The sequence below is a fragment of the Salmo salar genome, chromosome ssa20 (genome assembly GCF_905237065.1).
Source record: "Salmo salar chromosome ssa20, Ssal_v3.1, whole genome shotgun sequence".
NCBI classification, from domain to species: Eukaryota; Metazoa; Chordata; class Actinopteri; order Salmoniformes; family Salmonidae; genus Salmo; species Salmo salar.
In genome coordinates this window covers 23821724-23837275 of record NC_059461.1, presented here as the reverse complement: position 1 = coordinate 23837275, position 15552 = coordinate 23821724, and the positions used below count along the sequence as shown (strand labels likewise).

The 15552-nt window shown below is 41.7% G+C and overlaps 1 protein-coding gene across 2 annotated transcripts; it reads left to right on the top strand.

Moving 5' to 3' along the window:
• The first annotated feature begins 11 nt into the window (after nt 1-11).
• On the top strand, nt 12-14022 carry LOC106579879 (BCL2/adenovirus E1B 19 kDa protein-interacting protein 3-like). Of its 2 annotated transcripts, none has more exons than XM_014160207.2 (6): nt 12-122; nt 5736-5991; nt 6102-6183; nt 9434-9540; nt 9735-9884; nt 11753-14022. In XM_014160207.2, the coding sequence occupies exons 1-6, from the start codon at nt 38-40 to the stop codon at nt 11799-11801; spliced, it is 729 nt and encodes a 242-aa protein (XP_014015682.1). In that variant the 5' UTR covers nt 12-37; the 3' UTR covers nt 11802-14022. The 2 variants fall into 2 exon arrangements, with proteins under 2 accessions (XP_014015682.1, XP_014015683.1); XM_014160208.2 differs by lacking the exon at nt 12-122 and adding an exon at nt 5084-5424.
• Nucleotides 14023-15552: the final 1530 nt, after the last annotated feature.

The window sequence follows — 15552 nt, the reverse complement described above, 5'->3', positions numbered from 1 at the left end:
AAATAATTATGCGCCTGCGCGCGCCATTGCTTGCGTCATGTTGACGAACACTAAGGTAGGCAACATGTCCACCACCACTGCTGCTGCTCAGCAAAACAATAACGGGGGGCCTGGCCTCAACGGTAAGTATAATTGTACACCTTTTTGAACAATCTCAATTGTTTTAAATACATTTGCAACGAATGGGCTTGCTTTTCGTGGAATGTGTTTATAAACAGAAGGATATAGCAATATTGACCATACGTCAACTTTGCTGCTCCAATGGATTGACTTTAAATATTTGAGTGACAGGATTTCAACCAATCATGGATAACTAAACGCTGGTTTGCCTGGGGGCAGGCTTAACCCATATCAAAACAAGTCCAAATAAAATGAGAAAAACACAAAACATTTTTTTCGAATCAGAGTCAATTCTCCGTTTTTAATTGTGTAATATATTTACTTAACTCAATTTCCAGCTATTCATAAGGATTTTTGGTTTATATTGTCTGTTGCACTCTGCCTGCATTGTCGAATTTTTGAATCCACATCAAGGCGAACCGAATTCTTTGGAACTGCTTGTCTACTGTGGAAAGAATGCAATGCAACACAACTGACTACTAGACAATGTAGATTCTAGATTAAATATTCTAATTCATTCTAGAGTAAAAAATAATTTGTACAACTGTAGGCCCATCAAATGCCCATAATACTCGGTGATACTGTCATCATACAATATCCTTAGGCTTTCTCATAAAGTGTATACTAAAGATAGGCAATTCAATCTAATCCGTAAGAAAAATAAACAATTTCAAATGTATAGCTAGCATTGAATTACTTAACGCAATAGGCGTATAACCTACTTCAACCCCCAATGACAATTACTGTATGCTGAACAGACTCAATATTCATATGACCATCAGATGCAGTCTCAACTGCCCAAGAAGTCCACTTTGGAGGAAAAAGCACAAGGTTAAAATGGTATATGTTTTAATTATCGGTGTCCTTGTATAGTACTTTATGTCACGGAGGCTCTGTCCCTTTACACGGTATGGCGATGCAGTCGGTTTCTAGTAGCATGCACTGGGAATTTCCTAGAAGAGGTTTAGTGAGTGAATGTTGCTCAGGCTAAACTGGTTAACAGACGGGTGTGGGGAATGGAGCTTTGATTTGATGCTTTAGCGTAGCTTCCAGAGATTGCATAACTCTCCTCCCTCCTTCTTTCCGGCCTGTCTGGGAGCAGTCTGAATTCCGTTAGGGCAGGCTGCTGTGAGAGGCAGCACCACTATCATGAAATGCAGGCTATCGGCTGGATAGTGTGTTATTTATAGACAAACTGATAATGGTAAATTATGAATGATATAATAGGCATACTACTACAGATAATGGACCTTACTCCTGCATATTGATCTGCTACTGGCACTCCTTATATATAGCCTCATTCTTGTGTATTTTATTCCTCTTGTGTTACTATTTTTATTTTTATTATAATTTTTTAACTGCATCGTTGGGAAGGTCTGGTAATCAAGCATTTCACAGTAAAGTCTACACCGTTGTATTCTGCTCATGTGACAAGTAACATTTTAATTTGATAATGGATATACATCCTCTATATTAAATAAACACATTTTGTGTGCTATGTCTACGTTTGATAGGATATGCACATTATGTAAGGGCCTATATTGGAAATGGAACAACATAACGTCACTGGTACAGTGGAATTTAGGCCACCCAATTACAATTGATGTCCCTCAAAGAGAGGAAAGAAGGAATATTTTAGCTTAACCCTCCTGCTGTGTTCTGGTCGAATTGGACCGATTTACACGTTTTCTCTCTGAAAAAATGTAGTTCATTTAATCTGATTGGTTTATGGTTCCATGACTTTGTCCACATAGGGCATCTGAACACACAAAATACCTTTTGGTGTTCCCTGTCAAAAATGACCAATCATTAAAAATGAATGGGTGAGACTACAATTAGTGTATGAAATTGAGTTCAGGCACATGCCCATTCATCAGATGGACACACTTCCTCTCCCAGACCCTCACATGCATGTGTGTTTGAGCACACACACACACCTCACTCCCCTTCTTGGCTTCCATGACAACCCCCACGGGAAATATAATCTTTCCCCCAAGGGAACCACACCTGTTGGCATTCTCACAAACAATCGCAACACTGTTTTAATAATATATAGAACTTTTCTTGCAGTTCTGGTATATAAGCTTTTTTGAGGCCTTGCACACAATTCATTCTGTGGTAGCACAATGACCAAACGATATACTGTATGTGAGGATCTTGATCATATTTTTGATCATGACACTGGTGAGGAGGAGAGAGTCCTTGTTAAACTTTGACACAAAGTAGTCTGCGATAATTAGCACAATATGTTTCATCTGAGTATTTGTTATAGTCAAAATAATCCAAACATTCTTTTTTTAAACTCAAAAACGAGTTGTATGAGCTCAGGTGAATGAGCCCTACAGGCCATAAATAGCAAATGGAATTTAAGTTCTTTTGAACATTACAAGTTTGTAAGTTGATAAAAAAATCTAACAAAACATTAGGTGATAATATATGTATTATTATGTATTTATAATCAGCTATAATGGGGCGGTCATTTTGGACCGGGAACAGAATTAATTAACATGAAGCGAACACAACAGGAGGGTCAAAGGGCAACTCCAACACTATACTTCTCAATCTCATTTTCATTAACTCCAGCACGATACCAGCGTTTGCATATGTGAAAACAGCGCATTTCTACATTTTGTAGAAACAAATATGAAGTTAAAAATTTTAACATCATCAAAAGTAAAACATTTAAAGAGGTTGCTTTTCAAACACTGAGATTCACGCAATGTCGGGACTAAGAAAATACACACACTCTGGCTAGAAACTCGTTGCAGGTTTTGAAAATCACTGCTTTTCTTACTTATAATCCTGTCTTGAGATGTCACAGAGATTTCTAGGACCTTATCTTTTTAACCACAGATCATAGAAACGCACCGTTTTCACATTTGTGGACACTGGTATGGTGCTGGAAATAATGAATATGAGATTGAAAAGTGGCAGAATCACTCTTTAATAGGCATGGGAGCTTGTTTATGACTTGAGCAAAGACTGAGAGCATGCTTTGTTCCAAAGTTGCAGCTTAAAGCAGGCTAGACTTAGTCCAGGACCATGTTTTAAACTGAACTTTCCAGATGTACACTATGTTTGTTTTTATTCATGGCGTCACTTGTTTCAGTAATATGCACATGCAGCCTTTTTGTACAGAGAACCTCTACCGTTGTCTTTGACATCTATAAACCTTGCATCCACATCCATTTTTAGTTTTACAAAATTATTCTGCTTTTGTGCATGTGCATAACTTCAGGGAAGTTAGGAACCAATATACACAGGCAGTTAGGAAGCAAAGGCTAGCTTTTTCAAACAGAAATTTGCATCCTGTAGCACAAACTCCAAAAAGTTCTGGGACACTGTAAAGTCCATGGAGAATAAGAGCACCTCCTCCCAGCTGCCCACTGCACTGAGGCTAGGAAACACTGTCACCACCCATAAATCCACGATAATTGAGAATTTCAATAGGCATTTCTTTATGGCTGGCCATGCTTTCCACCTGGCTACCCCTACCCCGGTCAACAGCCCTGCACCCCTCACAGCAACTTGCCCAAGCCTCCCCCATTTCTCCTTCACCCAAATACAGATAGCTGATGTTCTGAAAGAGCTGCAAAAAAGCCTTGGTTTCTCAAATGACTGCCTCGCCTGGTTCACCAACTACTTCTCAGACAGAGTTCAGTGTGTCAAATCGGAGGGCCTGTTGTCCGGACCTCTGGCAGTCTCTATGGGGGTGCCACAAGGTTCAATTCTCGGGTCGACTCTCTTCTCTGTATACATCAATGATGTCGCTCTTGCTGCTGGTGATTCTTTGATCCACCTCTACGCAGACGACACCATTCTGTATACTTCTGGCCCTTCTTTGGACACTGTGTTAACTAACCTCCAGACGAGCTTCAATGCCATACAACTCTCATTCCGTGGCCTCCAACTGCTCTTAAATGCAAGTAAAACTAAATTCATGCTCTTCAACCGATCGCTGCCTGTACATGCCTGCCCGTCCAGTGTCACTACTCTGGACGGTTCTGACTTAGAATATGTGGACAACTACAAATACTTAGGTGTATGGTTAGACTGTAAACTCTCCTTCCAGACTCACATTAAGCATCTCCAATCCAAAATTAAATCTAGAATCGGCTTACTATTTTGCAACAAAGCATCCTTCACTCACGCTGCCAAACATACCCTCGTAAAACTGACTATCCTACCGATCCTTGACATCGGCGATGTCATTTAGAAAATAGCTTTAAACACTCTACTCAACAAATTAGATGTAGTCTATCACAGTGCCATTCGTTTTGTCACCAAAGCCCCATATACTATCCACCACTGCAACCTGTATGCTCTCGTTGGCTGGCCCTCGCTTCATATTTGTCGCCAAACCCACTGGCTCCAGGTCATCTATAAGTCTTTGCTAGGTAAAGCCCCGCCTTATCTCAGCTCACTGGTCACCATAGCAGCACCCACCCGTAGCACGCGCTCCAGCAGGTATATTTCACTGGTCACCCCCAAAGCCAATTCCTCCTTTGGCCGCCTTTCCTTCCAGTTCTCTGCTACCAATGACTGGAACGAACTGCAAAAATCACTGAAGCTGGAGACTCATATCTCCCTCACTAACTTTAAGCACCAGCTGTCAGAGCAGCTCACAGATCACTGCACCTGTACATAGCCCATCTGTAAACAGCCCATCCATCTACCTCATCCCCATACATTTATTTATTTATTTTCCTTTGCAACCCGGTATCTCTACTTGCACATTCGTCTTCTGCATATCTATCACTCCAGTGTTTAATTGCTATATTGTAATTATTTCGTCACTATGGCCTATTTATTGCCTTACCTCCCTTATCCTACCTCATTTGCACACACTGTATATAGACTTTTTATATTGTATTATTGACTGTGTGTTTGTTTATTCCATGTGTAACTCTGTGTTGTTTGTGTCACACTGCTTTGCTTTATCTTGGCCAGGTCGCAGTTGTAAATGAGAACTTGTTCTCAACTAGCCTACCTGGTTAAATAAAGGTGAAATAAATAAAATAAAAATGTGGAGTTAGGTCTAATGCTCAAGAGCATAAGGCAGCCATCCACCATGGCTCTCCTTGTTAACATGCACTGCTGTATGTTCCATACAGTGACTTTGCTTTACACATACTGTGAGTGGCTGAGTGCCAGACAAAGCACAGGTCTCATGCATCTGAGATAAAGGGTCCTAAACAGCAGAAGGGATGCGTTGCTCTGCCAGGGGCTCTCTGCTGTAGACCAACCTGAAATGCAAATGTCTGCTGATTAAGGATCTATAGCCTAGATCTCCATTCAGGCTGAGTAAGTATTTTTGTGTCATGATGATTTCTGTCTTTGTTGACCACGTAACTTTAATTGCAAGCACTTACAGCAGCTATTTGGCCTTTTCTGAAGTACCACTGCCTTCTTTCTCCAGCTTGCTCATTTGAATCACAATAGCCACATAATAAAACAACAGTGCTACAAGTTATATTTTCAAAATGTCAATGTTTTGGTGCATTGAGTTTGAGAACTTGTCACTGCATCTTTACCATGGACTTATGTCACTATTATCAGCATTTGTACTGATACCCACACTTACTCTGATCCCCATTTTATGCTTGTGTTTTCAGGGTCGTGGGTAGAGCTGGAGATGAATGGAAACAACAGGAACCAGGCTCTGCTGCCAAACCCTAACACGGAGAACGGGAATGAGGGGGAGAGTCAGGCCCCTCAGGCTCTGGAGGTGGTGCCAGAGGAGGTGGAGGAGAGTCTGACAGGGGGGCTGGGGCACGTGCCCTCATCCTCCTCTATCCACAATGCAGACATGAAGAAGATCCTGCTGGATGCCCAGCATGAGTCCAGCCAAAGCAGCTCCTCCTGTGACAGGTAGGAAGGGAGTGTCATGTTTTTGGTGAGCCCCCTCCCTGAGCTCTTTTCTCCATGTTTGGGTGTTTGTATAATTTGCGTGTTTATTTTCTTCCTGTGTTGTGCCTCAGTCCTCACAGACCTTCCAGTCCAGATCAGGATGACAGCCAGGTCACCTTTGACGTGGAGATGTCCAGTAGGAGAGGGAGCCAGGTACAAAAACCCAGTCTGCTCTCATGTGTCTGTTCCTCCATCCATGCCCCTGACATCACTGTTACAGTATACACTGCGTGCACAATTATTAGGAAAATTGTATTCCTCGGGATTAATTTTATTGTTGAACAAACACAATGCTCTCAGTCAATCCAAAATGTTATTGAACCTCAAACCTGAATGTTTAACAAAGGAAAAGTGAGTTTTGTCTTTCTCAGGGAAATACACTACTCAAAAAAATAAAGGGAACACTTTAACAACACAATGTAACTCCAAGTCAATCACACTTCTGTGAAATCAAACTGTCCACTTAGGAAGCAACACTGATTGACAATAAATTTCACATGCTGTTGTGCAAATGGAATAGACAACAGGTGGAAATTATAGGCAATTAGCAAGACACCCCCAATAAAGGAGTGGTTCTGCAGGTGGGGACCATAGACCACTTCTCAGTTCCTATGCTTCCTGGCTGATGTTTTGGTCACTTTTGAATGCTGGCGGTGCTTTCACTCTAGTGGTAGCATGAGACGGAGTCTACAACCCACACAAGTGGCTCAGGTAGTGCAGCTCATCCAGGATGGCACATCAATGCGAGCTGTGGCAAGAAGGTTTGCTGTATCTGTCAGCGTAGTGTCCAGAGCATGGAGGCGCTACCAGGAGACAGGCCAGCACATCAGGAGACGTGGAGGAGGCCGTAGGAGGGCAACAACCCAGCAGCAGGACCGCTACCTCCGCCTTTGTGCAAGGAGGAGCAGGAGGAGCACTGCCAGAGCCCTGCAAAATGACCTCCAGCAGGCCACAAATGTGCATGTGTTTGCTCAAACGGTCAGAAACAGATTCCATGAGGGTGGTATGAGGGCCTGACGTCCACAGGTGGGGGTTGTGCTTACAGCCCAACACAGTGCAGGACGTTTCGCATTTGCCAGATAACACCTAGATTGGCAAATACGCCACTGGCGCCCTGTGCTCTTCATAGATGAAAGCAGGTTCACACTGAGTACGTGACAGACGTGACAGAGTCTGGAGACGCCGTGGAGAACGTTCTGCTGCCTGCAACATCCTCCAGCATGACCGGTTTGGCGGTGGCAATTCTTTGGGGGGCCGCACAGCCCTCCATGTGCTCGCCAGAGGTAGCCTGACTGCCATTAGGTACCGAGATGAGATCCTCAGACCCCTTGTGAGACCATATGCTGGTGCGGTTGGCCCTGGGTTCCTCCTAATGCAAGACAATGCTAGACCTCATGTGGCTGGAGTGTGTCAGCAGTTCCTGCAAGAGGAAGGCATTGATGCTATGGACTGGCCCGCCTGTTCCCCAGACCTGAATCCAATTGAGCACATCTGGGACATCATGTCTCGTTCCATCCACCAACGCCACGTTGCACCACAGACTGTCCAGGAGTTGGCGGATGCTTTAGTCCAGGTCTGGGAGGAGATCCCTCAGGAGACCATCCGCCACCTCATCAGGAGCATGCCCAGGCATTGTAGGGAGGTCATACAGGCACGTGGAGGCCACACACACTACTGAGCCTCATTTTGACTTGTTTTAAGGACATTACATCAAAGTTGGATCAGCCTGTAGTGTGGTTTTCCACTTTAATTTTGAGTGTGACTCCAAATCCAGACCTCCATGGGTTGATAAATTGGATTTCCATTGATTATTTTTGTGTGATTTTGTTGTCAGCACATTCAACTATGTAAAGAAAAAAGTATTTAATAAGATTATTTCTTTCATTCAGATCTAGGATGTGTTGTTTAAGCGTTCCCTTTATTTTTTTTAGCAGTATATATAAGTGTGCAGAATTATTAGGCAACTATTAGTGTGCAGAATTATTAGGCAACTAAATTACAAAAATAATTTCTCTCAACTCACTTGTTTATTCTCAATATTTAGAGTAAGTGTAACAGATAAGTAACACAAAATGACAATTAAATAACATTTTTGTCCTCAAAAATATTCAGTGACCAATATAGCCACCCTTATTTTCAATAACTGCCATGAGCCTTCCATCCATGGAGTCTGCCAGTTTCTTGATCTGATTCACGATCAATTTTCGCTGAAGCAGCAACCACAGCCTCCCAAATGCTGTTCAAAAAGGTGTATTGTCTTCCATCACTGTAAATCTCACGTTTGAGAAGGGCCCACAAGTTCTCAATAGGATTTAAGTCAGGTGAGGAACAGGGCCAGGTCATTATTCAGGCATCTTTGAAGCCCTTGCTGGCTAGCCAAGCAGTGGAGTACTTGGATGCATGTGATGGGGCATTGTCCTGCATAAAGATCATGGCCTTCTAGAATGCTGAGGACTTCTTCCTGTACCACTGTTTGATGAAAGAATCTTCCAGAAACTGGCAGTAGGTTTGGGAGTTGAGTTTCAGTCCATCTTCAACCCGAAAAGGTCCAACTACCTCATCCTCAATGATAGCAGCCCATACCAGTACCCTCCTTCACCTTGCTGGCACCTGACTCAAAGTGGTGCCCTGTGTCCATTACTGATCCAGCCACGGGCCCATCCATTTGGTCCATCAAGAGTCACTTTCATTTCATCTGTCCATAAAACCTTTGAAAAATGTGTCTTCAGGTATTTCTTTTCCCAATCTTGACGCTTCAACTTGTGAATCTTATTCAGTGGTGGTCTTGTTTCAGTCTTCTTGACCTTGGCCATGTCTCTGAGCACTTGACACCTTGTACTTCTGAACACTCCAGGTAGGTTGCAGTTCTGGAATATGGTGGCACTGGAGGATAATGGGTTCCTGGTAGTTTGACGTTTAATTCTTCTCAAGTCTTTTGCAGTTAATTTGCACCTTTTCTTCCCCATGCGTTTTTTGCGCCCCAGTTGACTATTCGCAACAAAACGTTTGAATGTCTGGTGGTCACACCTCAATAGTTTAGCAATTTAAAGAGTGTCGCATCCGTCTGAAAGGCATTTTACATTTTTGGCTTTTCAGTGTCAGTTAAAATTATTTTTTGGCCCATTTTACCTGAGGTAATGAGGCTGCCTAATAATTATGCACACCTTGATATAAGGTGTTATTCACTTTCGCCACACCCTCCCTCATTACACAAATACATATCACCTGAAAATGATTAAATCCAATAAGCATTCAAGTTTATATGGTTTGGAGTTGGAAAATGTGAATAGAAACAATGATAAGATCAGAATACTCACTTGCATAATAATTGTGCATGCAGTGTAGGCCTACAGGACCTCTCTGCTCACTCACCTGTGTGCTCTCTCTTTCTCCACATCTACAGTCAGAGGAGGAAGGCCCAGAAAAAGACAGAGAAGATGATATCCTGATGAACAAAGGTGCCGACTGGGTTGCAGATTGGTCCAGTCGGCCCGAAAACATTCCCCCCAAGTAAGGAGACACTGCACACAATCTAATAAACTTGTAGTCTAAATCATAGCGAAAATCGACTAAACGTATTCAATTCCATATCAGTCCATGTAGAACGTTAAAGCATATAATAGAAATGATCATTTTCTGTAGGAAGCCAATGTAATTAAAAATTGCCAACATGTTCAGTGATATTATTTTTTCTTTTTTTGTAGGGAGTTCCACTTCCAACACCCCAGACACTCAGTATCCCTCAGCATGAGAAAGAGTGGAGCCATGAAGAAAGGGGGTGTCTTCTCTGCTGAGTTCCTCAAAGTCTTCATCCCCTCCTTAGTCCTGTCTCACATCCTTGCCCTTGGTATCGGGTGAGTGACTGTACCATCTTACACAACTAGCAAATCAATTGGATGTGTGAGTATTTGTACACTGAAGAAAAATATAAACGCTACATGTAAAGTGTCAGTTTCATGAGCTGAAATAAAAGATCCCAGAAATGTTCCATACGCACCAAAAATATTATTATTTCTTATTTCTCAAAAACGTTGTTCACAAATTTGTTTACATCTATGTTAGTGAGCATTTCTCCTTTGCCAAGATAATCCATCCACCTGACAGGTGTGGCATTTCAAGAAGCTGATTAAACAGCATGATCATTACACAGTGGCACCTTGTGCTGGGGACAATAAAATGCCACTCTAAAATGTGCAGTTTTGTCACACAACACAATGCCACAGATGTCTCAAGTTTTGAGGGAACGTGCAATTGGCATAATGACTGCAGGAATGTCCACCAGAGCAGTTGCCAGAGAATTGAATGTTCATTTCTCTACCATAAGCTGTGCCTCCGACGTTGTTTTTGCGAATTTGGCAGTACGACCAATCTGCAACCCAGTCTGCACCTTTGTTCATCAGGATATCATCTTCTCTGTCTTTCTCTGGGCCTTCCTCCTCCGACTGGTGGCTCCCGAGTGGCGCAAAGGTCTAAGGCACTGCATCTCAGTGCTTGAGGCGTCACTACAGAATCCAGGCTGTATCACAACCGGACGTTATTGGGAGTACCACAGGGCGGCGCACAATTGGCCCAGCATCATCCGTGTTTGACCGGTGTAGGCCGTCATTGTAAATAAGAATTTGTTCTTAACTGACTTGCCTAGTTAAATAAAGGTAACATTTTAAATAAAACATTTAATTTTTAAAAAGTCAACCGGCCTCACAACCGCAGACCACGTGTAACCACACCACATCCGGCTTCTTTACCTGCGGGATCATCTGAGACCAGGCCACCTGGACAGCTGATGAAACTGTGGGTTTGCACAACCGTAGAATTGCTGCACAAGCTGTCAAAAGTCGTCTCAGGGAAGCTCATTTGTGTGCATGACCTGACTGCAGTTCGGCCATTATGCTCACCTTCGATGTCTACTGGCACGCTGGAGAAGTGTATTCTTCAAGGATGAATCTCAGTTTCAACTGTACCAGGCAGATGGCAGACAACGTGCATGGCGTTGTGCGGTCAAGCGGTTTGTTGATGTCAACTTAGTGCCCCATGGGTGCGGTGGGGTTATGGAATGGGCAGGCATATGCTACGGACTATGAACACAATTTTATCGATGTCAATTTGAATGCACAGAGATACCATGATGGGACTCTGACGCACATTGTTGTGCCATTCATCCGCCGCCATCACCTCATGTTTCCGCATGATAATGCACGGCCCCATGTCGCAAGGATCTGTACACGATTCCTGGAATCTGAAATGTCCCAGTTCTTTCATGGCCTGCATACTCACCAGATATGTCACCCATTGAGCAGGTTTGGAATGCTCTGGATTGACGTGTATGACAGCGTGTTCCAGTTCCCGCCAATATCCAGAAATTTCACACAGCCATTGAAGAGGCGTGGGACAACATTCCACAGGCCACAATCAACAGCCTGATCAACTCTATGCCAAGGAGATGTGTTGCGCTGCATGAGGCAAATGGTCACACCAGATACTGACTGGTTTTCTGATCCACGCCCCTACTTTTTTTTAAGGTTTCTGTGACCAACAGATGCATATCTGTATTCCCAGTCGTGAAATCCATCGATTAGGGCCTGATGAATTTATTTAAATTGACTGATTTCCTTATATGAACTGTAAATCTTTGAAATTGTTGCATGTTGCGTTTATATTTTTGTTCAGTGTAGATTATGTCTGCTGTTGAATCATTGTCATGCTGTACTTATTCTCTCCTTAGGGTCTACCTTGGAAAGAGACTCACCACGCCTTCCACCAGCTCTTTCTAAACCCAAACTAAAGCAGTGCCTGGAAGTTGTCCTGTCTAAAACAAATATTTGTGCTAAAATGCCCTCTTTTCCTCTGCATCCATTGTTTACCTAGCTAGCTTCCTCCTCCCTTTTCCATTCTATTCATCCATTCTATATTCTGTTTACTCAGATTTTTCCCCTATATTTTTACCACTTTATCTGACACTGACTCACCCCAGTTTTTTTACGTTGGGTGCTTTTGAAAGGTTCACAATTCGTCAACGTTTGGGACCCTTTACCTTTTGACACAGATTGGGCACAGTGCGAACTGTAGCATCGGACAGTAATGACCACTATCAACCCATAATAGTTCACAGCCCCTGCCTGAACCTGAGTGTGGTACTTTTGGAACAAATGATTCTCAATTCAGCTATTGAAATCCTATACTGCACAAACACTGAGGTGGCTGGTATTGGATGGCAGGAGGCCTGAACCTTTGGGAATCTCTTTGAGATTTCCATATAGATGCCTTAGCTTAGACAGAGATTGTGCTGTGAGAGGTCAAGTGTCTTGGAGTGTTTATCTTTCTGCTCCTTACTCCAAGTCAGTTAATTGCATAGTGACTTGCACCTGAACCAAACATAAGTTCCATATCTGAAGTACACCTTTCAAGAGTTGCAGTGACTCTGAATCAAGTGGTATTGTTGTTCAGTTTTTTTTTTTTTTGCATGGAGTTTTGATATGTTTTTAACCCAGACTTTAATTCAGCAGGAGTTTGGTTGTAATTCCACCCTATTCTAGTTATACCAAATTTTGGTCATATTTTAGTAGCCCCAATTTTCTCTAAAGAGGGTGTGGTCTCTTGGTGAAAGGATGTGAATATTAATGCTAGTGGCTACTGCAGGTTTCCATTGATTATCAGGAAAACAACCTAGCAAATAGTTATACAGATGGGGGTGTTGATGCAGAAAGAGTAGCATGTCTAAATGCTATGCAGTACATGGTGAAGTACTGTAGTAGTAAGGAGAAGGGGAAAGTTTGAATGAAGATGTCATTTTTTTATGTAGATATAATATAGTAGATACAAATATACACAACCTGCATGCCTGCTGTTCAGTAACTCAAATGTGTCAATGCTACACATTCTTCCTCCCTTTTGTCATATCTTATTTGTTTTTTTTTTCAAGTTGATTCTAGAAACCTTTGAATTGAAGTTTTCCTGTGTGGCTACACACCCTCAGAGTGAGATCCAGTGTATAGGTCCAGCCACCATACTGAGTTGGATGTATTAGCAGAATTATGATATAACTGGCCACAAATGACTACTGCATATTGCCAAATATAGATATATTTTCATCTCAGCGCTTTCATTGCATTGGAAAGGTACCACTGACACTGATCTCTGAAACTATTGAAGAAGTTGAACTATAGGGTTAGACAAACTCAAACAGCGACATGCCCTCCTATCTCCAGCTCTGATAAGTCATCTACCTTGTTTTGACATGTTCTTTGGTGATCTATTTTATGTAAGCATGGGCTCTATTCAGCCATTACCCATAGGCAGACATTATCTACCTTATTAAGGTAATGTAAGTAATGCTTTTTGTATATGTGTTTAACACTGACCTATTTTAAGAATTATGAAAAATTACCCTTTTTTGGCAATGGTAAAAAACATGTTTTCTTTTTATCACACTAGGTAATCACACTAGGTAATTATCCCAGGAACTCCCGGGAAAGTGACTATACAGAACCAGCACTCCACCACTGTATTGAGTTGCTTGGTGATTTAGGGTTTTGTATTGTATCCTTAGGGGGAAGGTTGGTGGGCAATGGGGATAGGTGTGATGACATGAGTGGGGTAAAAAACTAATCTTCTGATTGGGATAGTTTTTTTGTGCCTTTTCTTGGTTTGTACCAACTCAAAGTGACTCCCATTGCATGCATGCCCTTAGTTTGTAATTGGCATTTACATAGTATAATTCACGAGATGTTATAGCTTTCATTAAAATTGTGAAGTCCGTCCTTGTTTGTAAGGCAGAAGAAGTATGCACATTATCATTGATGTTTTTTTTCTTCTGATAATCCAAAATAGAAAATGAAAGATGCTTTTCTTGTTTGTATGGAGGGCAGGGCCCTCAGGAATTCATTGAACATGCTTGTAAAAAAATATTCCAGAAGCAAGAAGTTTCAGCCATGTAGATTGATTCATTGTAATCATATTGAAAAAACTGACATTAAAATGAGAAATTAACCACAATACTCTCAAGCAGAGTTTTTTAAAGGAAAAAACTGAGAACATAAATGTACTGTAAAACACGTGTTGTCAAACAAAATGATGGAAATAACATTGCTTGTTGTGAACCCCCCTCCTACCAAATACACACCCACAACTACTTTTCATGCTACCATTTTAGAATACCTTTTCCAGGGGAGGGGGGTTATAAGTGGGAAGAGCATATTACAACCTTTTGAATAGGAAAAATCAGGAGGGCAAAATTCTGTGCTCTCATATCAAGTGAGAATGAGTGAGCAGTAGAGGATTGATGCTTTCCAAATATTTGAGTTCCTTATAAATGTCAACAGAAGAGGAAGGTAGGTGATAGATTAGTGTTAACGTGTCTTTTTGGTGGCTTTACATTGCTGACCTGGATGCATGAAAAGTACAAAGAATAGCAAGGACATGTGCACAGGTCTCACATTATTCATTGGCTGATGTTATTGAACCTAGACAGCATGGACTGGGTAGATGTAACAGTGCCTTCTCTCCATATTTTCAAACAGTGATGCACAAAATCAATAATATGGGTCAAATGGGCCAGTAACCGAAAAGTTGCAAGATCGAATCCCCGAGCGGACAAGGTAAAAATCTGTCGTTCTGCCCCTGAACAAGGCAGTTAACCTACTGTTCCTAGGCCGTCATTGTAAATAAGAATTTGTTCTTAACTGACTTGCTAAGTTAAATAAAGGTTAAATAGAAATACATTTAAAAAATGGACCATTGAGCATTTATCTTAATATCTGTGAAAGGTTATAGATTGTTGCAAGGTATGTTGCTGTTTTGTCTGTCATGTAGGCATAAACAATGTCAATTTACCCCTTTTACCACGTTACAGAGCAGTTCATGTTGAGGTTTAGAGGAATTATTATGTAAATAGAAAAGTACTGGATTTGGATGCGTCTGTCCTCTAAGCTTCAACATGAAATGTGACTAAATTAATGTTTACATTTCTTAGTGATTTTTTTTTTTAAGTCTGTGTGTATGCTGGAACAATGTTTTGTAGGAAAGAGATCCCTCTTGGTTCATCCCATTCACGTTTCCATTGATTATTGTATACTCCATTAAAGGGACAAATACTGGTCATGGCTAGCTGGGATACAGTTTATGTCAAATTGAAGTCAAAAGTAGATTTGTTTGCATTTTAGCTAACCTAACCTTTTCCTAACCATAACCTAAGTATCCTAACCTGCTACATGCATTATCCTAACCTGCTGCGTAAATTCTAACCTGCTACTAAAAGTCAACTATGACATAAGTTAACGGCACTATCTAGTCAAAACCACAAATCGTAAATCTCATCGTAAATCCATGGCAACAGAGGAGGGGTTTGGGGATTTCAGACATTTTGATTGGCTAACCGCTAACCGTAGGTTTTAGGTTGAAGTAGGTGTTAAGTGTTGTGATTATTTTCCCCCACCCGATTAGACTACAATGGTGTGATTGTTATGATGATCTCTACCTTTTAACGGGGTAATTAGTTTAATCGGGTGTCTTTCCTGGCGTTTGAGA